This window comes from Poecilia formosa, unplaced genomic scaffold (assembly GCF_000485575.1).
Source record: "Poecilia formosa unplaced genomic scaffold, Poecilia_formosa-5.1.2 Scaffold3, whole genome shotgun sequence".
Taxonomy (NCBI): Eukaryota; Metazoa; Chordata; class Actinopteri; order Cyprinodontiformes; family Poeciliidae; genus Poecilia; species Poecilia formosa.
Genome location: NW_006799942.1, coordinates 1,128,735 through 1,153,508, shown reverse-complemented (window position 1 = coordinate 1,153,508; position 24,774 = coordinate 1,128,735). Strand labels below are relative to the sequence as shown.

Sequence of the window (24,774 nt, the reverse complement as noted above, 5' to 3'; positions counted from 1 at the left end):
GACTCATAAAGCCAGAGATGTATGCAACTCTTTTTTTCTTGGTCACCAATAACCAAAGCACTTAGTTTTTCAGGGTTCTTGCACAATCTGAAGAAGTTTTGAAAAGTGTAGTTTGTTTTAAGTGTTAAAAAGAAACAGAATATAGAGAGATATTTATATTTCCCTTTGACACGCTCTAAAAATGTGTCTATCCATCCAACCCTTTGACCATTCATCCATCTGTCTCCCAATCCTTCGGCGTGACGGTCCATCCATCTGTCTGTCCTTGTGTTGCCTGAGCATTGTATAAATATCAGCTGTGAAACTAACAAAACAAGGCTGAGAACTGTTGAAATTTGATGCTAAATTGTGCGATATTTGATATGAAAAGTGTGTATAAAATCTACAAACTGGAAACAAATGTTTGCACACGTTTTATAAGTACAAAAGTTAAGTTGTGTGTTGCTATTGGTAATAATCGTTTTAGTCACATCTCATAAATAATGTATTGTTTGACAACCCTTAAAAAATCAAACATGACATCTCTGCATCAACTTTAATTTGTGTTATTACAGGAAATGCATTTGAAAAATATTTAATTGCATTTATTGTAAATGCATTGCCTGTAGGACCTTTGAATGAGCAAAAATCAGATGTCTGAGTGCAAGTGAATGCATCGCCGAATGAGCTAGGAGATATGTAGCGTTACTCTTGAGATGTGGGGAGGTGACATGTGAATCTGTGAGGTTGAATGAGCTGCAGCATGAAAGCAAAGCCACAATTATCCAGTTTCACTTAGTAAAGGTGAACATTTCTGTATATCATCAAAATAAAATTGTTTGACATTTTATTGATTCAGCTTTCAACCAAAATTCATATATTTTCAAGCCTTTGAGAATTGTGAAAGCTTGTAAATTTACAAAAATGTGATTTTCTGCCTGTTTCACTATACATTAATGCATGTAATTACATATCACCATTAATTTTAACTCTGTAGAACTGCAGTGTTTTAATTCACTCTTACACTAAACATTAAAATGCCTGCTAAATTATTCATCTTCCTCACATTTTTGCTTATTATAAAAAAACATTTGGAAAACTGTCAAAACTGAACCAACGTTCTTATTAATAAAGAATCTGTACATGTGGATTATAAGCCAATCATTTTTGGTACGGATGATGTAATAGAGACAGACTTTATCTCAGATAATTATCATGAGCTGAACATTTGGTTTCCTGTTTATTATCAGAAAGTGTCTGAAGATATAAGATGGTTGCATAAAGTTGTGAAAATCACTATTTGTTGTGCAAAAAACAGATGAATTGCTAACAGTAGTTAAAAGTAGTGCAATAATGACAGAACTAGCATTAAGTGTTTCTGTTTGGCTAATTTATGTTTCAGATTTTTGGATGAATTAGAATTTAATACCCTGTTATCTTTACTGAAAAGAAGCAGAACAGTTGATCAGATTTAGTTTGTTTTTGCTCACTCTGTGTGTTTTCTTTCTGTGTTGTGCTACAGCCCAGCGTCAGTGGGATGGAGCCTCCCTTTGGGGACGCCTTTCAGAACTACTCGTTTGCTGACCAGGCCCTAACCAGCACTGAGCTGCTGGCCACCAGCTCTGACCCAGATTTCATGTATGAGCTGGTGGGTGAACACACGCGCACACACATGCGCACAAAACAAACAAACAAAAATCAAATTCGCAAGCAACACCAGGCTTCAGGCTTTATGAATCCATTTTCTTTTAACATCAGTTAGTTGCTCCCACCAAGCAGTCAGTCATTTAGATCCAGATGTGAGGTGTCAGCTTCCTTCTACACATATAAGAAACTTTTTTTTTTTACTTTATTTCAAACAGGTAATATTACACAGAGGATCTTTAACACAATGGCAAATCTCAAAATACTGTGATAAAAAATAATTTCCGTGAACTTTGTAACTGACAGCGATCTTGGTGGGCAGTTGCTATGGAGTTGCTATGGTAACAAAAAAGACCACACAAGCATAGTACATCACAACTATCACTCAATTAAAATGTGAATACTTTACCCACTTCTGTGTAACACTAAGATAAATATCAGTCATATTTATTATAGTACTTTCTGCCAAAATAGCAAAATTAGCTTAGCTAATGTAACTTGTATCAATTTTGGTTCAGGCTTGTGGGAATTATACAGATTTGTCATTTTCAGTAATTTGCTCTCACTGATGGTTTATCCTTGTTTAAATGAAGCTATATGTTAGATTAAACACTCTTCCTGGTAACATTCATTTAATCTTTGCTTATTTTTTCACATCTCAACCACATATTTCAATGTGTTATGTTGGGATTTTATGTGACAGACCAGTGTAAAATAGCAGATGGCTTTGATGGAAGAAAAATGATGCATAGTTTTCAAATTTAAAGAAGATAAATCAGTGAACATTAACATTATATTCCACCTCTTTTACTCTACCTGTCACCTTTAGATATCATCTGATTATAGAGTCCGCCAGTGTGTAATTTCATCTCAGTATAAATCCAGTTGTTTTTTGACGGCCTCACAGATTACAAAGGAGATTTAACTTTTAGAGTAGGAAAAAAACTCTAAACATGTAAGCGGAATAAGAGTAGAATGGTTTAGATCAAATTATATTAATGTTTTAGGAAGACTTAGTCAAGGTTTGCTTCAGTCCAATTAAAAAGCAATGAAATATGTAGAAAAAAACTTGCAACTTTAATTACAGACAGATGGTTCTACAAAATGTTGACTAATACAAATGCATAGCACAGTTTTAAGATTTTTAATTGTAAAACAAAAACAAAAAAAATAGAAATCGTATATCATTTCACTTAACAACTGAAATGAGAATTGTTAAATGAAACAGCTGTTCCACCATATGTTCTCATAAACCCCCCCAAAAATCTGTTAAACTTTGTGGATGCACATCACTGTAAATAAAACGTTTTACTTCTTAAATACATTTTTTCTTTTAAAAGTCTATCAGTCAGATTTATTTGCCTTATTTTCAGAGATACATGTTAAATATCTGCTCATCGATGCTGAATATCCCCATCATTTAAACTTTAAACCAGTAAACCCTGAAATTGTGGCTATAAGTGTTGACGCTTTATTAGCTGCACTTTTGTTGAATGAAATTAGGCTTACAGCTAGCTATTAGGTCGGCAAGTCAAGCAGAAACAGCCATGGTGAGCTGCCCGATTTAAAAGGTGCAGAGGGTAAAACTCCAACGTAGCATTGAAGGTTTAGCTGTAAGCATCTTCTTTAACTGAGCTATGCTGTGTGAAAAAGCTCCACTCTGCACTCTGTCAGCACAGCATGGACAGTCACAGCTGCTTACGCTGGCATCCATACAAAACAATATTATGTTACCTGAAACACAAAACTTAAAACAAAGTTAAAAGAAAAAAAAACCAAAAAACTTTTGTCCACTACTTTTTTTATTTAGTATTTCTGTTGTCTTAGTATGTCATGACAAATCTAAAATTACAATAACATTTTTAGCAATGATGTTAGAAAGGTGCTAAAGTTGCTCACTTGACATTGATAATGCTCTCAAAAGTCTTTATCAGCTGCAACAGGGATGTCAAACTCATTTTCATTCAAAGATCTGAATGTTCTTAAAGGGCCGGTTGTGCCAGAATATATTGATAAAACCAAATTAACTGTTATAATATCAATAAATAACTGTTCCTCCAGGATTTTGTGATTGTTTTAGTGTTTTTATTTGCAGTCAAAATGACATTTAGAAATGTTTGTGAGGAATTTTTATCATATTTGCACTCATGTATGATGACTTGAGATCAAGTAAGGCTGAGGCAGCAGTCACTTACACTCGTTGTTTTTGACCAATTTTGAGAAGATTTGCAGTAAAATCAGAGAAAATGTAGAGATTTGCTGATTTTGTGTGAATTTTGCAGATTTGTGAAAAACTGGAAGGACTTATTGATGTAATTTGGAGTCTAAACGGCCACGTAAAAACGCTAAGGCGGGCCGGATTTGGCCCCCGGGCCTTGAGTTTGACACATGTGACCTACAACTTAAATGAATTACAGTGCATTTGACTTTCTATCAATGCTCAGATTGTCTTTATCAGATATAGCAGAGTTAACAGATATTCCCTTTCAACAGTTGATCCATGCAAACTGATGATATTATTTGGGGTAGACAGAATTAAACTTAACCTTGCTTCCCATCTGGTGATGTTGGACGAAACATCTTATCACACAATGTGATTTTTGATATCTATCGCTTAAGATTTGTTATTTAAAATGAAAATAAAGTAAAAATAGCTCATGCTATTATTTGGATGTATGGTACATGGCATTGAAGCTGACCAATCAGAATTGAAATGAACGTTTCAAGATGGAGCCAGGAAACTCTAAAAATGAAGAAACCTGGAGCTCTCTACCCTCTGTTTCACAGGAATTTAAACCCAGAGGTCCGTCCCATTCATCGGGCATGGCAGGCAGGTTTAAACAGAAAGCTGTCCTGTCACTACTCATAGCTGTCAGCCACAGGTGTCTCCTTCAATTTACTTCCTGCTCCAGACTAAACAATAGTGATTCACTGCTCAGCATTAGATTTCTTGCCCTGTAACAAACAGGATCAGTTTCGTCTTTAATCTTCTGTATAAAAATGTATCTGCTGTTGTTTCATTTGAGCTTTGAGCACCTAAAAATGCTGTCATTGAAATTCACAATTGGGTGTCTTTAATGTGGTTGTTTAATCCGCAGACTGATCTAATGATGGTTAGATCACAGTGGCTTTACCATCTGTTGTTTGGGCCGCTCTATCTGAGCTAATAAGATGCATCAAATGTACCATCTGCCCCACATATTACTCTGTTATCTTTTAATATTGATAATAATGATGGAGTTTTCTTAAACTAAACCCCTCTGTCAGGCTCTGTCCTCCCATTTAAATACTGCAGATTTGGCTGCTGTGCTTTGCCAGGTATCTTAATTAGATTTGCCACAACGTGTTAACTGGTGTCTTACAGAGGCTTGAATATTGATTTTGTTTTTAGGTTTAGTTGCTTTCAATGAATGAATCTTACAAATATATATTACTAGTAACACTGGTATGAGTTATTCTGGTACCTCTATGGTCATAAATAAAATTAGATGGTTTTTATTTGCATTTTTTTTTTTTGCCTATATTTGACAGCACAATGAGTCATATATAGACCAAAGTAGACTGAAGACTGGGGCGTAATTTATTTCTTGTTCAGGAGAGACTTGAAGTCCAACATATTTTTGTGTTTACTGCAGGCAAAGTTAGTTTTTCTTTCCTCCATTTTAACCCTGATTAGGTGAATTAAACAGCCATAAAACTGTTTAACTCTGACAATCAGCTGGCAGTAAGAATCAGTTGGGTTTCCATATGAAGTTTGCCAAAGTTTTGAGTTACAGGTTATAAAATTGCTACAATTTTCTTTTTAAAAAGAAGTCAGTCACAGAGTCAGCATAGTTCTCTCTTTCCATAAGGTGCATTGGTTTGTGGAAAATGCTGATTGTAATTCAAAAATCAGTTTTCTGGTTACCTTATTATGTGTTCTTTGCTTGTTTGAACAATTACTGCTGTGCAATAAGCCATAAATCAATTAATCACATCCTAAATTAAACCGAGCATGATGACTTCCATTTTTTCCAAAAACTGTATGGCAAAAGTCTCAGTCTGGTGCTTTTGTCCCAGCTAGCCCTTTTTTTGAATGACAATTTTGTTTACAGAAACTTCATAATTGATTTTATTTGTTGTTTCTGTTGTTTTGTTTATTTATTCTGGATATTTAAAATGACTTTCAGTTACAGCAGTAAATGTTCATTCAAATTTAAAGTTTATTGATTTTTGACAATGTTTTCTGATATTATAAGGACTATTATATTACTTGTGAATGGTCTCAAAATAACAACATTATTCTTCATCGCAATAACTTCTGGGACAATTTATCATCCAGCAAGATTTGTTTGTGTGATAGGCCTCTGAATAATAGGTTTAAAATTTTTGGACACTGTTAAAAGTTTAACTAAGTGTCTTCTAATTGGAAAAGATAAAAGTTTACAGATAGTTGTTTTTTTTCTCCTTCATATCACCTTTGATTAGCTGCATTAAAAAGCCATGGAGCCTCCTGAACTTTGTACGCTGCTGTTCAGTAGCACTTCTGAATAGTTAAAGGTTTCTACAATAACTCATTCAGCCTTAGTTTTTTAATCATAGCTGTTACTGTGGGAGTAAACAGATACGCTGACTGTGCAGCAGACCTCAGCATCTGAAACAGAACCTTCGATTTAATTCACCATCTGCCTCCTTCGCTCTGATTCTCTCTCCTTCGTCTGCAGGACACAGACATGAGCCACCAACAGAGTCCCTGCGGGGACAGCATCGTGGGGGTCGGAGACGGAGGCAAAGAGGTGGAGGGAGGCGTGGATCAGCTGATGGGCCTCGGCGAGTGCGAGACGGTCCACAGCAGCTCAGCGTTCGAACAGTGGGACTCGTACTGGGAAGACCTCACCAGGTACCGTTATTTTAATACCGCATCATAGCAAGTATTCATATGCCTTGGATATTTTCACAGTTAGTCATTTTTGCATCAACGTTGATCTAATTTTAGGGGTTTTTTGTAGTGATTCACTGTATAATGGAAGAGCGATGATTTTCTAAATGAATATCTGAAACATGGCCTTCATTTGTATCCAACCTCCTTTACTCTGGTGCCCCTAAACAAAATGCAGTGCAACAAAACTACTGTCAGAAGTCACCCAGTTACGAAACATCTTGTTGTTTTAGCTTATCTGGAGTTCAAGCAACCATTGGATTTACGTTTTACTCCAAAAATAAATGTGAAAGGTTGTCTCTCTACTTTTATTGAATGCTAGGTGTGGTGAGACAGCTGCTATAAAAATTAGGCTGTTTGGACAGAAAACATATGCTGCTTGCAGGACGGTACAGCTGGTAGTTTCTTTTTTTTTACCTGTTTGCTTTAAGTTCTAGTTATATATTTGAACATGACATGAAGTCAAGACTTTCAGCTTTCATTTGAGGGTATCCACATGAAAATTTGAAGAAAGTTGTACTTCTTAGCCCCTGAAATGAAGGGATTGTGTTTAAAAAAAATGTTTTAGTTCTTCACCTTTTTATGCAGTCATTTTGTTCAACTTACTGAATTAAAGCTGAAAGTCTGAACTTTCAAAATTTATTTTAGTAAAGTGCAAAGCCAAAATCACAAAACTGTTGTCTGTCCTGAATCAAAGTGCTACAATCCTTTGAGTAACAAGTGAACAATAAAAAAAATTGAGCTGCTTTTTGATAGTACTGCTGTGCTGTGTTCTGAGTTTGCAAAAATTATCGTGTGAAATGAAGCAACTACAGTTTTCGCAATATTTTGAGGAAAAACATTCAAGAAGGGTTAGCTAACTCACCTAAGGAGTGCAGAGAAATCATCTGATCGTTCTGTTCTTTTCTTGGAAATGTTGTGGTATGAAAACGTTCGACTGTTCTCGGAAATCTGACTCTGGCAAAACTAATTCCCAAAACCAAGACAGGATCAGAAGAACAAGGTGAGCAGCTGCAGTTTTGGCTGTCCAGACAAGACTTGGTAAACATTCAGACAAGTTATCATGGTGTTTGATGCACTCTTGATGGGTCATAATTGGGTAAAGCAGATATATATGTATGAAAGAAAAAAAAACCTTAAAGCTGTTTTTTAATCAACAAAAACACAAAATCTTACCAAGTATTTTTGTCTAGTTTTTGTCTAGTTTCTGGCAAGATTTTTTTTTAGTCTTTTTTGACGTTTTGTTTTTGGTATTTTTTGCTGGAGCTGTCATTGTTTAAACATCTATATGTTTTTTGTCACTAACAGATACACACGGCTGGCCAGCTGTGACATCTGGGGAACCAAAGAGGTGGACTTTCTTGGACTGGATGACTTCTCCAGTCCCTACCAGGATGAGGAGGTGATCAGTCGGACCCCGACGCTGGCTCAGCTCAACAGCGAGGACTCTCTGCCCGTCTGTGAGGCTCTCTACCCTCCTGTCGACCTGACGCTTCCTTGCTCCCAGCCCCCATCCCAGCCGCTCCCCTCTCAAAACAAGAGACTCCAGGGACTGGGCGTCAGCTCGGTGCGGCCGTCTCCGTGCTCCGCATCCTCTTCCCAATCCCGGCCTTCCAGAAGCCTTTTCGCAGACTTTCCTGAAAGCTCCCAAAAAGCAACCCGACCTGTTGCTTCCAGCACCGAGACCATGGCTAAAACCCAGAACCAGCTCGGTCTCGCCCAGGACCACGCCCAGGCTCAACCCAAGCCTCCGGGTCGAGGGGCCAAGATGGCCGCTCCGACGTCTCACAGCGCCGACTTTGTTCGGAAAGCTAAAGTTCGCGTCAGTTCTGGACCCAGACCCCAAGGCGAGGCGATGCCCCAGACGGATTTTGAGAGGTCCGATCCGCCGCTGCCTCTCTCCCAGCCTCAAGACGAGAAGCCCTCCACTTCAGCAAGTGCCATCTCAGTGGGCCATGCCACCCCGCAACCCAGCGGCTCGGCCAGCCTGGAGGGCTTTGAGTTGAAGGCGGAGGGGGCGGCGCGGCGGGAGGGGCCCGTCGGCAGGTCCGCTGCTGTTCCCCAGCTGGTAGAGGCGAAGCAGACCGTGTGCAGCACGTCCGACGCCGTGGCAGGAGCGTGCAGCGCAGGCGGCGGCGGCGGCGGGGTTTTGGTTGAAGATCCGGAGCAGAGCAAGGAGGAAGAACACAACTACTCTCTGTTCCTGACCCGCAGCCGAGCTCTGACGCAGCTGGAGGAAGACGACGAGGAGGAAGACGACGAGGAGCCAGAGGAGGACGAGGGCGACGGGTTGGACTTGGACGATGAAGACCATGATGAAGGTTTCGGCAGTGAGCATGAGCTCTCCGAGAATGAGGAGGAAGAGGAAGAGGAGGAGGATGAAGACTACGAAGCAGACAAGGATGACGACATGAGCGACGCCTTCTCTGAGCCAGGTACAGGCCATCTTGAATTCCAAAACCTAATTTCTCCTTAATTTTTCTGCTGCAAAAACACAAAATCTCACCAAGTATTTTTGATCTAGTTTCTAGTGCAAATATCTTAGTGCACTTTAAATGACACAAAACTAACTTACAAGTAGCTTTTCATCAATATTAATGACTTAAAGCAAGCTTTTATCTTTCTGAAAAGTTACTTGTAAGTCAGTTATGTCTTATTTCAAATGAACTGAGATATTTGCAACAGAAACTAGATCAAAATTACTTGGTAAGTTTTTGTGTTTTTGCAGTGTAGTCTAACTTCTTCAACATTTTTGCGTTTCTTTGTCCCATCAGGCTGTGACATGGAGCTGATGGACGACATTAAAGGCCTGACAGCTGGAGTCTCCAGCCGGAAAAGAGGGAAGCGCCGCTACTTCTGGGAGTACAGTGAGCAGCTCACCCCCTCCAAGCAGGAGCGGATGCTGAAGCCCTCTGAGTGGGACAGACACACGCTGCCGAGCAACATGTACCAGAAGAACGGGCCTCTCCATGGTATTCACACACACACGCATAGAAACTACACACTGCAGCTCCCAAAGGTGTCGATAAACTGACGAAAACTTTCCCCACCTTTTTAAATTAGCATTAATCCTGAAATATGAATGTTATCGTTAAAGAGGAGAAATAATTGTGAGCATTAAACTAATAGTCAAGTGACAGCTTTGGTTTTCTGTCAGATTTAGTTCTCAAATCACGTTCAGACCTTTCAGTTTAAATTTTTTTTAATCAATTTTATGATGATTGTGCCATTTATATAGATGCAAACATGAAATTTATCTCCCAGTCTCGTTACCTAGCAACAGAGGTGGAGCTCCAGCACATTTGGTCAGCTGGGTTTACCGCTGTGCAAGTCTTATGATGTTGTCTTACAATTCAGAAACCACTTGCTGGTTCTGAAAATCTTTCTGCTTATCAAAGATGAAACATTCTCCTTCAGGGTTTTGCGAGGTTTTATCCAGTTTGTTAGAAGAAAATGTTTCTGCTTCACAGCCCTACAACTTACCAAAGACATATGAAGAAAAAACATAGATTTATGTCTCTATATAAAATTCAAGCAGCACTAGGCAGAGGTTTCTGAGCTTCTCCATCACATACACCTGGTATTTTAACAGCAACGTGTCCACCGCTGAGATCCACTCTATATTCAGCTGTACCACATTAACCTTTCTTTTAGGACAGAGTGGTAAATCAGCAGCTTTATTTGAGCCTTTTATAGGATTTTGTTCCATAATATTGTGTCCTTGAGGTTTGTCTAAGACTTTTAAATGAGGCTCTGATGACGTATGTTGTTCAGATGGGTTTGCACAACAGCATGCCCAGATCAGGATCCTTTTAAATAGCAGGGGAAATGAAAAACTGTCACAAGAAAATTACCCTTCATCCGTATTCATGCAAACCTTTTGGCTTTAAATGATGCTGAATTATGGAAATTAGATTTGTATAAATGGGAAAAAGCCATTAAAGTTTTGCTACATTTGAAAATTGTGATTAAAAAGAGACACACAGGTCATTTTTGTTTATATCGTTTATTTATTATATCCACTGCATGTCATGCAGGGTTATTAAAGAGAATATGTTCATTATGAATCAAATACAATAGAAACAAGTCACATGTGAAAGAGTATAAAAAATTAACTTTTTTTGGAAATGCAAATATGCATGTGAAATTTTAAATAAATCTGGAAATGCAAGCGTGAAATTAATTAATCTCTCTTTATCTTAAATAAATATTTACTATAAATAAATATAAAAAGTTGCCTGAGTTACGCCATTTATACAGCAGGGAAACATGAAGTCATGGATTTCTAATTAAAAGTCCCTCGCCAGTTTAATTAACTCACAAGAGTATAGTATCAATAAAAATGCTTTAGTCGTATTTATTTTAATAGGAATAATAATAATAACTTGTTATTTATGAAAGGAATGTATATTTAGATTTACATTTAAAAAAAAATGCACATTGAAAAGCCTCTGTTTTATTGTATAGAAATCTAAATTTTATTTTGTTTCTATTTTTGTTTATGTTGTGTATTTTGTCTCCACATATGTCAATAATTTCCAATTTCTGGGATCAATGAATAAATTGTGCGGCTCAACATGAATAAGAAAACATAACGGCCACATTTACAGTCATCCATAGTAACGTGATCCTTCTGCTGCTGCAGCTGGCTCAATCAATACAGTACATTTAACCGTGTCAAAAGTAATTAAAATTATCGTTCTTTCTGTTTCTCCCTAATGAATAAATGCACTCAAATAAAGGTTGTATTTTTTCTGATATCCTTTGTGTAAGATTGTGACATCTTTCTAATTTATTTTGAGGATTTTTACAAGTGATGCACATCTCTAAAAGTCATTAATAGCTTAAAAAATATAGCTAAGTGACACATTATGCTGAGTAATAATTTCTCTTTTGTGTCTATAGATACTTACTGCTTTGAAATGTGTTACGATTTTTTATGTTTTGCTTCCTGTCACAAAGGAAAATACATGCTAAAGAAATCGCGGCGCACAGACGTGGAAGACCTGACTCCCAATCCTCGCAAGCTGCTGCAGATCGGCACAGAGCTCCGCAAGCTGAACAAGGTGATCAGCGACCTCACTCCTGTCAGCGAGCTGCCGCTGACCGCACGGCCGCGCTCTCGCAAGGAGAAGAACAAGCTGGCGTCCAGGTACGGCATCCTGCACGCATACGATTAGAGTCAGAGCTGCGATGTGGATAAGTAACTTTCATCTGTTTGGGATTTTAGGGCTTGCCGTTTAAAAAAGAAAGCTCAATATGAAGCAAACAAAGTGAAGCTTTGGGGACTCAGTACAGAATATGGTAAGTTAATCATCTCCTCCTTCTTAGTTCTGATTGTTGTCGTTTTATTTCTCTTGTTACATTTATCTCTTTTAATCTAGAAATAAAAATATTGTCTGAGGAGAGTTATGAATAGTTTTTATGTCTTCTGTGCTTGAACTCGTGCAGATCGGCTTCTGTTTGTGATCAACGCCATCAAGGAGGAGATAATGGTGCGAGTGGAGGACTCGTCTCCGCGCCCAACCAACATGACTGAGACTCTGGAGCGGCTCATCGAGGAAACGCTTGGTGAGAATTAAACATTCTGGCCTCGTTTAGCTTTACTGTGCCTGTAAAATGTTATTTTAAACTCCCTTGGATTGAAATCTGAAATCGCAGGATTTCTCTGACCTCTAAATGTGTGTAGTTGGCCATTTTGTCCACCTTTACTTCCATTTTGTACCCTTAAAGAAACATTTGTTTATCAGTTTTGCAGAACTAAGTTTGTAATTGTTTTTCAAAGACTTTTTCAAAAATAATAGAAAAGAAAAGTGCAAATTAAAATTGTAGTTATATTTCACAAAGGGCTTCTATTTTTATGCTGGTTTGGATTGCTTTTTATTTCTTTCAGAGATTAAATCATTATTTCAAACTGCTGCCTGTATTTTCTCATGTTATCTTTTTCTGAGTTATAAGAAATGGGAATAAAAATGGCCTTTATTGTCTCACAGTGAATAATTCAAGTGTAAAAGCAGCATCACGATGTACGTAGGTGCACACAACAGATCAAAAAGTAATAAATATACATATATACCAAGAATCCCAATAATAATTATGTTTTTTTAAATTAATAATAACATGTAAACTAAGACTTATAAAAGAAAAGAGAGAGGGTCAAACATGTAAATGCTTCTGCCTACCTCCTTTTCAATTATATATATTTTGCTATCTAAATATATATCATAGTATTTGAATTGTGAATGTGAATATGTTTGTTTGAAATAAATACATAACCAAATCATAATAATATTCAGTAGAAAATTATGACATAATTTAGACATGTATTGAACATTAAAAAGAGAACATTAAAGAGAGAAGAATAACATTTATATATTCTTTTTTACATAAAAATAATATATAAAAGAGATATTCTTTTATTGTTTGCAATAAAGTCTACAGGTTATTTAAAAACGAGTAAAACAGAGTAAATAATTGTTCTAATGCCAGCAAGGATGTAAACACATGGATTTTGTTGGGAGCAGTGATAGTTTTGTAGTTTTATAGGGAGGATCTCCTGTAATGCTCGGATGCAGCTGTCTGCCAAAAAAAAAGCATTCAGAGGAAATCTGTATACGAGAAAATACACTTTCACAACTTTACGTCTCTTTTTGCCTTTAGTGCCATCGCCGGTTGCTGGGCAGACTTCGGACTTTGTCAACAAGATCTTGGAGAACACGGGACGCGGTGACCCGACGGGAGGACTGGTCGGCCTGCGAGTCCCGACTTCCAAAATGTAGACAAACCCTCCGTCCACCGAGAAGAGTGGACTCCATATTACCACCGTGCTGTCCGTTGTAACTATCCTCCCTCTGCATGCCCCTCCAGCTCAGAGTAAACACTCATCGCCAGTCACTCAAACACACACACCACCTCCCCGTACGTGTGCTTGTCTTTGCCGTGCAGCTGTAAGGCACGAACCCCGGCTTTTCCGTCTCTGCACGCCGCGCGCAGCGTCAGTACATCACTGTCTCCCCAACCATGGTGGCCGGCTGTTGGGAGAAGCACGTTGAAAAGCAAGTGATGGTTTGGTGTGTCTGGAGCAGCATGTTCTTAAATCCACTGGTGATTGTTAGATGAGTGTGCCGTCGCCTGCTGCAGGCTTTAGGGACTGAGACTGGAGCTCAAACGAGCATAACCACTGGAAGACTTTGTTTGAGGTGGTCATAAAGACAGAGGAAATCTTGTTACATGCCAGAAACAATCACAGATTGATGAAGCATAAGTTATCATTTATACAAGGAGCTTTATCCCAAAAAGCAAAAAAAAAAAAAAAAGAGAGAAAAAAAACAACAAGAAAAGAAGTTCCAGGATGTTAAATTGACCCCTTCACTGAAGCACTTTTACAAAAATGGCTCTGGTAGCCCAGAAAGCTGCAGAGGAGAAAAAAGCAGGGTGGCAGGAAATATTTAGTACTGAAGGCCTAAATAAATTCCCGCCATCCCCTGTTTGCCAATCAACTCAACTGCTTGCAAAAACAGGCTTAGCCTATTAGCGCAAGATATGAAACAAAAAAAAAATGCAGTGGAAGATTCAAGCGATCACACATCCTGCTGGTTCGACGTGTAACCTTAATCAACAGGAAGTGGTTCACAACCTGAATTGGAAATGCATGTAGCATGGTGCTTTTTGGGGCTTTCTGGTGGTTATAACTGGACTGGGAAACGATGATGAGGATGGTGATAAAGATGACATGAACAGCAATCCATCTCCTCCAGGAAACTGTATATAGAAGTGTCTCCCAGGCATCAGCTCCTCCCTTTTTTGTACAGTAAAGTTGACCAGGCAGCGTGGTGGTGACAGTTTGATGTGTTCATACTAGTGTTTGATCAGAGTTCTATTCATTGTGCCTTGTATATGTATGTGTGTGTCTCTTTAAGTCTGAATGAGTGTGTGTTAGAGACGGACTCGAGCTCCAGCTTTGGAGAGAAGGTTGTTAGGGAACGAGAGGATGGACACAAGTTGTTTAAAGATATTCTGAATGTACATAAACAAATGGAAGCTCTTGTTGCGTGATGCCACAGAGTCTGTGTATATAGGAGGGCTCTGCAATAGATTCCTTTCGGTTTTTGGTACTCTTGTCTTTAGGGGCCTGGGAGGGGCGGGATGGGCGGGTTAACAGATATTTTTCCTTTAGGGTTACAACAAATATTTGCACACTATATTTTGATTGTTTTTTGTACCAAAGACACATGCAACGAAAATGGCGACCAGCCAGTTAAAGTAAGGTTTTGCACAGCTTACCTGACGCCGTATTGAATGTAAGAAATGTGGGAGGGTCAGGGAACTTCATAGAACTGTGAAATTAGTTTGGGTCCAATTCTGTACAGAAAAGGAACATTCATTTGTGTCCCCTGCAACGTGGGCTTTTTCCTGTAGATTTCTTTTGTTGCTTAGGAAGCATTCATTCCTGATCTGATTCCTCCCTGCACATGCTAAGTGTGTTAATGGCGCTAGTTAGGAAACAAAAACAAACAAACAAACAAAAAAAAAAACAAGCGCTCACCTAGTAGATAAGCTAAGTTAATATTATTTTTTTTTTTGCTTGTCAAGATGTTCCCTGAAATAACCAAAATATTCCTGTGTCACTTGTTTGATTTCTGTATGTAGTCAAGGTCTAGTTCACAAGCAGAATATTATCTGAGTTGTGTTTTAAAGTACTGTACATAGAAGCATTAATGCTACATCTATGAGTTATGAAATGCCACTTTTCATGACAATGATTTGTTTTCAAGCATGTCACATTTCTGAAGTCTGTCCTTGCATTTAAAAAGCTAGAGAAAAAAAACAAACAAAAAACAGTATATTTTTGTATTTAAGCTGCTTCTTAGTCTTGCTTTTTGGTTTTTAGGTATTCATAGGTCAGAGAATTAGTTATGGAGAAAAAGAAGAGACGGGCTGATCGAATAATCTCCTTCACTGACTGTGTGAAAGAGAGCGAGGACTGGATAATTTCAGACACGATGTGGCATAAAGCCGCCGTCATTAGAACGGTCTGCAGGAAGATGGAGGACAGACTGTTTTTGTTTTGCGGCTCAAAAAGATGCTTCACACTGACCTGGAATCAGCAGCTTTTACATTTTAGCAGAGACGCACCAATAAAAGATTTGGGACTGATTTTCACCCAAACCTCTACCTGCTGATATTTCTAATTGAGATCTATAATTATCAGCATTCAAAGCATTTTATGGCCTTATCAGAGTAATAATCTTACACTGTGTGTGAGAAATGAGTCACTATTTTAGAACAAAGACAAAATGATGATGAGATTGACATTTTCCAGCAGTTAGCATTCCTAGATTTGAGCAGCAGTCTTTGTGTTTTCCACTAGAACATCTGGATCCTTACCTAATCTCTGACAAATTCCCAACATTTTCCAATCCAACATGTTTCATCATAGAGAAGTTGGAAGCTCACAAACAAAGAGTGAAACTTTGCAGTACTCCAAAGCGCCTTCTTGTTATCTACTAAAATCTGCTCTATGCTAATTTGCCACTTCAGTGAGACACAAAACTCCCCAAAGTGCAACATGACAATGCCTAACTCTCTGAATGAACTGCCAACATTTCTCTGTAGAAAATACTTTATTCTTTAACAGCTCAGTCATTCAAAAATAGACAACTTTGAGTCGTCTTCGCTCGGTAAGAACTTCCCCACTGATGAGTGTTGCGGTTTGCAGTACGTTGGTTTTAGTTATGGTGCATTCAGTGACAGGAATAAAAAGGGTGTTTTCTATAGGCTGAGCTCAGTCAGATTAAAAATCAGGTACTTAAGTTTCTTTGTGCTTCTTGTTTCAGAATCAATCGTTAAATTACGGGACATTTGCATTCCTGGGATTGTTACCTTTCGAGCTGCGTTGTTGACCTGTATGCCTCGCCTTTCCTTATTGCATCAAAATTAGCTACTTACAAGTACATATTGCACTGCTTATGCCACACCATGCACTCTCCCACATCAAATTTTTATTTCCACCTGTTTCACCGAACAACTAATTATCCTCAAATTAACCATAATCAAATTTTAGGACTCAAAATGAATTCATGAATGAGTTTGTTTTTATTCCAGGGCAGTGTGAAGATCAAAAGTTATTTCCAGAGCATTTTCTAATGACTGTGAGCGTTCCTCTGTGTGTATTTCATGATTGGGTAATAGCTAATTTCCTTTTCTGTCTAAAAAGGGAGAAATGGTGCTTCTTTTTTGAAACTAGAATGATAAGTTTCCAATATTCACATTTGACTTCTTTGACTAGTTGTAGCTTAAAGACTTGCTCTCCCCTTTCCGTCCATAGTTATTTTCTTAGTAGTTATATATTTTGTAAATAAGCTATGAGTTAATATGTATCTTCTAAATGTTAGTTATATGTATAGATTATGTTATATGTTTAAAAAGACAACAGCACTTTGTCCAAAAAAATGAAAAAACAAACAAAAAGAAATGTTTTTTTTTTCTTCCATTTGCTGCTAAACGGCCTCGTGTGAATGCTGCAAGTGTACTTGATGACTACTTGCTCGGATGAGTCTATTACCTGACACAGCTAGGTCTATGAACTAGCAAGTAATATACGTGTGTGGCCTGACGGGGGTTAGATCTACAAATTTTCTTGAGCCATGAAATGATATGAGGTGTTCAGAGGGAGGAAGAGAGCATCATTGCTTGGCTTTCAGGAAGTGCAGTGTCTTGACAGGATCGGTCTATTTCCTGGTCAGGGAGTTATGGTATGTTTGTGGTCTTAAACAAAACAAAATGAAAAAAAAGAGGGTTTTGATTCCAGGGCCCCTACGTTTGATTCTGATGCTGACCCCCTTGGCGTCATGATTCATTTGCCTTCAGTAGAGGTTTCCTATGGAAAAACTGATTCTGCTTTGGCTTCCTCTTCAGGGCGATGTACAGTGTAGACACATTTCTTCAGAGAGCTATATTGTTATCATTTGTAAACTGATTTCTACTTGTGACTTAAGGAGGAGGGGGTTTAGCCTTGGGCGGCTGGGAAGAGCTCGCTCCAAAGCTGTTTTTCCGGGCCGCCTTAGGGGATATTACTATATCACTGTACTGTATGGCAAGCCAATTACAAGTGGAGACTCAATCCGGACACTTATTGCCTTCTGAAATAACTTCACACAAACAAAAATAACAACATGGCAGACATGTTTGTAGCTAAAAGGACATGCCTCGGGTTTCTAACATTGTTCTGCCAGTCTGGTAAAAAAAAAAAAACAACAAAAAAACCATTCAGCCTGATTGGCTCAAAACAACCTTGACTGAAGTAGCAGACGTGGCGATCCATAGCTGGAAACTGGCTTCAGAAGTCTGAACTTCTGGACTCGTGTGTCTTTTGTGACGGTGTTCGAAGCCTTTTTCCAGCTGTGACCCGATGCCAGGTCTGTCAGGGGGCCAACAGTGGTTAAAGGGCCGCTGGTTGATGGCCGGCCGACATTAAAGGCGCGCATGTTTTGCTGTCGATCACGAGGCTGTATTTTTAAGAGAGTCCTCACAGGTTTTTACATTTAACATGATAGGCGCAAGCTGTGCAACTTTACATTCAAACCAAGAGACTCTGTGGCATTTTAACAGTCAAGGAAATGAGTGAGAATCCACGCCAGTAAAACTATTCCTTATTCTTTTTAGTTCTAAAAAAAAAATCCTATACAGTAACTATTAAGCTAATAGAGTGTGTAACTTTGTGCTACTCTTGTTCAATAAAAGCTATGTGGATACCATAAAGCTCTTCTTCAGCAAATCAGGGTAATACTGTTCTTCTATCTGACATGTGATGACGTATAAAATCGAAAGAAAAATATATTTATGTATTCCAGTTATTGTCGCCATTCTTTACTCTGTACAAAAAATATATTGTCTGTCTCTGTGTTCTGAATTATCAATGTCAATCACTATGGTGCAATGTTCTGTACACAAAGTCAAAACAAAGGCCAACAGACTTTGACACAAAAATTTAAAACAAACAAAAAAATTGAATCTGCAACATGTTCCCTTCATGAAGGATTCGACTCTGATGTCCAGCTGTGATCCAACTGGGGTTTGTCACATGGTGCTGATAATGTTTGGTCATCCAAGAAGTGCTGCCCTCCCTCCCCCACTCCAAGTGTTTCCATTAGTTTTCTGTAAATGGTGGGATTTTGCTGTTGGACCAGTAAGAAGAAGATTCACATGGGTTCTTTCTCTGAACAGCAGGAGTTTCTGTTATTGACTTGTGTTAGAAATGTTGCTCAGCATAGCATGACTTCTTTTGTAAAAGCCAGTTTCTTGGGCTTGACAAAACTAGCCATAATCAAATAAAAAAAACAAACAATGTATATTATTTCAGTGATATACATTGTCAGATCATATAATTTCAGAGAAGTTTCCATCTTTTTCACAGTATAGACTCATTGATTGTTCAGTTAAATTATTAATACCATACCAGATGAAGGACTATATTTCATACAAGTCCTTTGAGGATATTAGCAGTGTACTTATTTATAGTAATAATTTGGACTTGATAGTTATGGTAAATATAATATAATTGAATTTTTTCACAAGCATGATAAACACATGGATTGGAAGACTTGAGATAACTTTTTAAAATACGTAATTTGTAGGTATCTCTCTAATTTTTTTATCCATTACTGCTGACTCCAGGTGCTTAAAGGATAGCATAAGTTGTAACAGACTTTAGGAAATAATGGGAATAAAATAGAAAGTCTTAGCACCAAATTACCTAAACAAAACAAAAAAAACAGTCTAAAATTAAAACTTTGGATTAATTGAAACTTTGTATTTTAAAACAATTTAAAGATTATGTCTTACAAAACCTGGCAACATGCTAGCTTGTTAGCACTGAGGTTAGATTCATGCTAGCTTAAACCGTGGCAAGAAATGTCATCTAATGAAAACATTTTTAATTCTGCTGTTTCATTTAATAAAATCTTAATATAGTCTTTAAAGTAGTGATTTAAAAAAAACCAAATTTTGAATTTATGCTCCACACTATTTTTTTGTAGTAATTTTATCCTTTTGAAATGGGAAGATTTGAATTTTAATAACTTGCAAAGCTATGCAAACCTTGCCCAACCTCAAAATTCAGAAACTTCACATTTACCTGTATTAAAGTGAATTTAAGTTTATTTTATGTACTTGTGAATTATATAATTAATCTATTTTGTAAGACACAATAGCTAACAACAATTAGGTTTTGTAGTTCTGAAATTAGTGTAAAGAAAAAAATGGTGTTTAATGAAAGTTGTATAAAAAATAAATATAAACATTTATGACCACTTCACTTGCTATATTGTTGATTTCTTTGCATCTTGCTATTGTTATAAAGTTACTGCACTTAAAACGCTTTTTAAAATTTGAAATATTGAATTTTAAATCTACAGCTGCATTTGAATGTATTTAGCTCTTTTAAAGCTACTGAAAGTTTCTTTAATCTACTTTGCTTGTGTTAATTAATTAAATATTTTACAGCATTAGCATTTTTTTCCAGCCAACAACTTACTACCTTATTAACTCTGATAATATCTTCAGGCTTATAGGAAGGTAAAAATGACAGCTAATGTCTAGAAAACTGTAATAAATGAGTCATTTAATAAAATTGTTTGTTTACAACTTGCTGCAGTGACAAAAAAAATATTCATATTATTTTAATAGTAAAAATAAGGAAATAAGGTGGAGTGTAACATTTGATGAACTGCCAAGTCACATAAATCTTTCCAAAATCCTCAGTTCTCTCATGCAATGATATACATATTTATTTAAAAAACTTAATAAGCACGCTTTTACCAGCATTTGTATTTTATTCCAAGACATAGTGTGATTAGCATGTTTTATTGTAGCTAGGAACAACTTACTCTACTGATCCCAACTTGTGCTGTCATTTTTTAAGCCTGAAGGAAGGCAGCAAAGAACTTTTAATTAAAATAACGTCTGAAAAGCTGCTTGCAAAAGCAGTTTCAATTGATAGTCAGTGTTTTTACAGCTTGTTGCACTGTTTCCTCTTTTTATTCCTTAACTGGCATCAAATTACATAAAACTAGTGTTTTTTTCTTGGAAACTTCTTAGTGTAGCATCCATAAAATAAGTGTTATCCAAAATGTTTATATAATGGGTTCTTTTGACTCCCATCTGTTGGCTGTATTGTCATGACCCAAAAGTCTGGCTTCCAGTTTTGTTTGTATCATTTCAAATATATTCTGTTTTGTTTCAACGTACAACCCTATTTTTGTAAAATCGCCTCAGGTTTTGAGGTTGTGTCACTGACGTTCCCTGTTCTTCCCAGAATGAGAAGCAGCAAGGCTTGTGTGTTTGCTGGGTAACTTCTTGCATTAAGCTGAGAGAATTTGTTGCATTTTAATTTCCTTGCAGATTTGGGAAATGATTTGGACATAAGAAATGGATTTCATTGTCACAAAGTTGTTGCATGGCTTTTTGGGGCTCTCTGTACTCTCAGTGATTTGATTTTGTACTTGCTGCTATTGAATGAGCACAAAGAGGCTTGAGGATGTTTATGACAGATTTCCAGTATATTTGCCCTACATGCCCCTCCTTGTTTTCTTTTTTTTTTCCTTGTATATTTTTCCTGTGATAGTCAAAAGACCAAAAGCATTACTCACCTTGCCCTTGGTTTTTACACTTACAGAGAAAAGACAATATTTTGAATTATGATGCCTGCTGAACCAGGTGCCTTAATCAAATATATAAAAACACAAATCTGCACCTTCTGTCAGTCTGGAGGGGATTTCCCCACAGAAACAATGGACTGGGTTTTCCAAAACTTAAACTTGAAATACAAAAATAAACTGAAAACCTTGCTCTATCTAACATCCACACATTTTACAGTGTAATCAACCGTTAGCAGCAGATTTAAACAGGTTCTCTCTCCCGACGTTGCATTACTTTCTGACGGTATTTCCCTTTAGTATTATAGTGGAACCCGATGTTGTTTTGGGAAACCCAGTTCTATTTTTTTGAAACTCTTTCTCTGCCCACTACGCCACAATATCGTACGCTGTATTGGCTGCTGCTGCTATCACCGCTGGTGTGTTTGTGTAGAGAAGAGCAAGCTTCCACTGTGTCAGTGACAGAGGGAGACTCGGGGCCTGCTTTTTACCTGGTCAATATCAATGCATTCTTCTTCTTCTTCTGAGGTTTTGACGTGGTGCACTGTGTTGCTGCCTCTTGAGACCTTTATGTGACAGTAAAAAAAAAAAAAAAGAAAAAAAAAGAAAGAAAACCAATAAAAAAAAGAACACTTTCCATTTTTTAACTTTGCTATAATGAAGTGCCAGACCCCTCCGTGAAGTCAGTGTTGGCACTGAGTCGCAGGTTGCGGATGAAGCGATAAACTGAGCATGGGGGTAAACTGTGGTGCTATAATCTGTCCCTGGCTGGGTGCTACAGTAACATGGCTGTGTTGAATTTTAGCCATATTATTCCTTCTGTTGATGACTCCGGTCAGTCTGGTGTTTCTGACTGCTGTACGCTGACATAGCGAGGTAAAACTCCTCCGCTGCTGCTTTGCTGATGAATGTAGACTCGTCTTCCTCAGCAGGATCACACAGACAGATGAAAGAGTGTCTGGAGATTTTATTTCTTTCTTCTTCGTATTTGTTTGGAAGCTCAAAGGGAGACTCTGGTCATTATGATAGAGAAAGATCTCGAATGTTATATTTTTATGTGGCTACTCTTGCTAATATGTTTAAACCTTTCTGTCGTTAATATTATAGTTTGATATTTATGCTAACTCTGTCAAATGTTTATATTGTTTTAAATTATATTTTATATTTTCCCCTACTCCCAGTGTTTATAATATGAGATATTTATTTGTGAAGGCCTGTAATTTAAAATGCAATGAGACAAATATGATTAAATTGAGATTTTAAAGTATTTCCACTGAGGATAGAAAGTCAGACACACATCTTGAGATTCACAGGTGCAAATCACAATGAAACCACAATGACTTCTCAAACTTAATTTCTGGGAAATTAGTGGCAAAAATTCAATAAATCAGCAATCGATTAGGCATTTTCCAATCTACACCAATTCTTTTTTTTCCTATTTTGATAACATCTATAGCACAGAGCATATTTTCTGGTAAGGATAATCACATTTATGCTTTAGACTATTTTTTTAAAATGTTTTTAAATGTTTCACATTTATGCTTTAGACTATTTTTTTTAAATGTTTTTATACCAAACTGTTCCAAAAGTGCATCTGTGGTTGATGTGTGTTTTAGACCAAAATCTGCTGCATTCAGCTTCTTAATGCTTTGATGAATAGAAAATATCTAAAGATTCAGAAGTTGACCTGCCAATCATGGTAAAATTGATAGATTCGTATCTATAATCAGTTAGGATTTGTTATTTATTAGTAGACCTGTTCTTATTTCACAAAGCTGAAAAAATAACCATTCCTAAAAATCAGTTTCAACAAGTGCACAATGTAAGACGCAAAAATGTGTAAAAAAAAAAAAAAGAAAAATAGTCTTTTAGAAAATAATATTCAACTAAAGATGAGTTTTAATTACTTTTATGATTATTTATCTCTACTATTGACATTTTAACTACTGAGATAAATAAATTGAGATGCTGTAGTTACGTCCATGACTATAAAATAGTTTTTCACATACAAATTGTGAAAGGGACAAATTGCAAACAGCCTAAACAAATAAGTAAGTCTTTAACCTGGAATAACTCATTTGTACGGTAATCTCTTTCACCGATCAAAGTGAAAATATGCAAACAGCAATCAGTTTGATTGATGCTTATTATTAAGACTCATATTGAGATCCCAACCACCATTTTGTAACCAGAGTATTAAATTCTCCAGACAAGATTTCCTTGCAAACTACCTTTGTGAGGATATTTTTTATTCCTTTGCACTTTCGAAGGACTTGAATGACTGAAATAAATCAATTCAAGTTAAAGAGTTAAATAGCTTTAATATATAAAGAAGCACCTTTTGACCCTCAGTTTAAAGTTGGTGATAAACCACTTTTCTTTATTTACAAATGATATGCAAGTTTCCCTGAATAATATTTCACAGAGTGGTGATAAATTTCTGCCTGTGAAACTCATGAATTGTTGTTAAAGGTTCGATGCGGTCCAAAGGTTACATCAAGCTAAACCAACTTTTAGCGCTCACCTTAGAAGATGGCTCACTTGCCGTTAAAAGAACTTCAGTGGAAATGTTGAGATTTTTACCACGTTCCCTGTTGTTGTTGATTTTTGTTTTGTTGAAATTATTTCTTAAACTCTATTTGCTTTCTTTTGAAGAAGGGCTTGGTTTGCAGTGTCTTGTCTCGTAGCCCCGGAGATTAGTAAGGGGCCACGAAAGGCTGGTGGGCAGAGACCCCTCACCTTCCCTTGGAGTGAATAAATACGGGAGGGGTTCATCTCCTCTTCTGCAGACTGATTTAACTAAAGCAAAAAACTACCCATCTTTGACAATAACAGCAAAACTATCTACTTTTACACTCGCCAATCTTACAAACCAACACTGCAGTGATTTACATCTCCTTCCAGACTTGCCAAAACACACGAGAGACGTTCAACAAAAAGAAAAATGCTTCTCTTAAAGTAAAGCATCTGTTCTGTTTATTTTCTTCTGTTTCTAAGAATAAGAGCAGACAGTATGTCAAGTTTTAGTAGGAAATCCATACAAGCCCAAACATTTGGAGAGGATGTGGAAGGTATCGGCCATCCTGAGCTCCACATGCCATTGTTATGATGCTTCTGGTCTTGTATGGTACCTTATTCTACTAGATCAACAGCATGGGATCTTTCTGTAGTTAGTCCTGTGTGTGTTCCTCTCCCCAGTTTCAGTAGGAAGGCTGTACTTCATTGCTAAGTGCTCTGTAATAGATCTCTTGGTGATTCTAATTTGGTAAAGAAGCAAAACCTGCAGAACGTGTATCCTGCTGAAACTAACTTGATCCTCTCTTTAGCAATGACGTCTATATTTGTAGTTCACATATATGCCTGTTTAAATACAATATCTTGACATGTGTTATATTTATGTTATATAATAAATGTTGTGCTGGGTTTATACTTTTGGTTTAACGTTTTTCTTTTACATTGTATTTGTTGTTGGAGGCACAGTTGGTGGCTTTATGCACAGGCATGGAAACGTATGACTTTTTTTTTCTCGGTTTGTACTGTAATGGCCCACTCTGTTTCAGTTTGACAGTTTTTGTCAGA

The 24,774-nt window shown here is 37.2% G+C and overlaps 1 protein-coding gene across 1 annotated transcript in view; it reads left to right on the top strand.

Annotated features, from left to right (window-relative positions):
• crebrf (creb3 regulatory factor) overlaps positions 1–21,790 on the top strand; it is a 30,729-nt gene extending 8,939 nt beyond the window's left edge. The window contains exons 3-10 of the mRNA XM_007553550.2: positions 1,502–1,627; positions 6,327–6,502; positions 7,850–8,976; positions 9,316–9,513; positions 11,504–11,693; positions 11,772–11,845; positions 11,993–12,112; positions 13,202–21,790. Coding sequence (XP_007553612.1) covers positions 1,502–1,627; positions 6,327–6,502; positions 7,850–8,976; positions 9,316–9,513; positions 11,504–11,693; positions 11,772–11,845; positions 11,993–12,112; positions 13,202–13,320 — 2,130 coding nt within the window. The 3' untranslated portion in view covers positions 13,321–21,790. The remainder of the gene's footprint in view (positions 1–1,501; positions 1,628–6,326; positions 6,503–7,849; positions 8,977–9,315; positions 9,514–11,503; positions 11,694–11,771; positions 11,846–11,992; positions 12,113–13,201) is intronic.
• Positions 21,791–24,774: the final 2,984 nt, after the last annotated feature.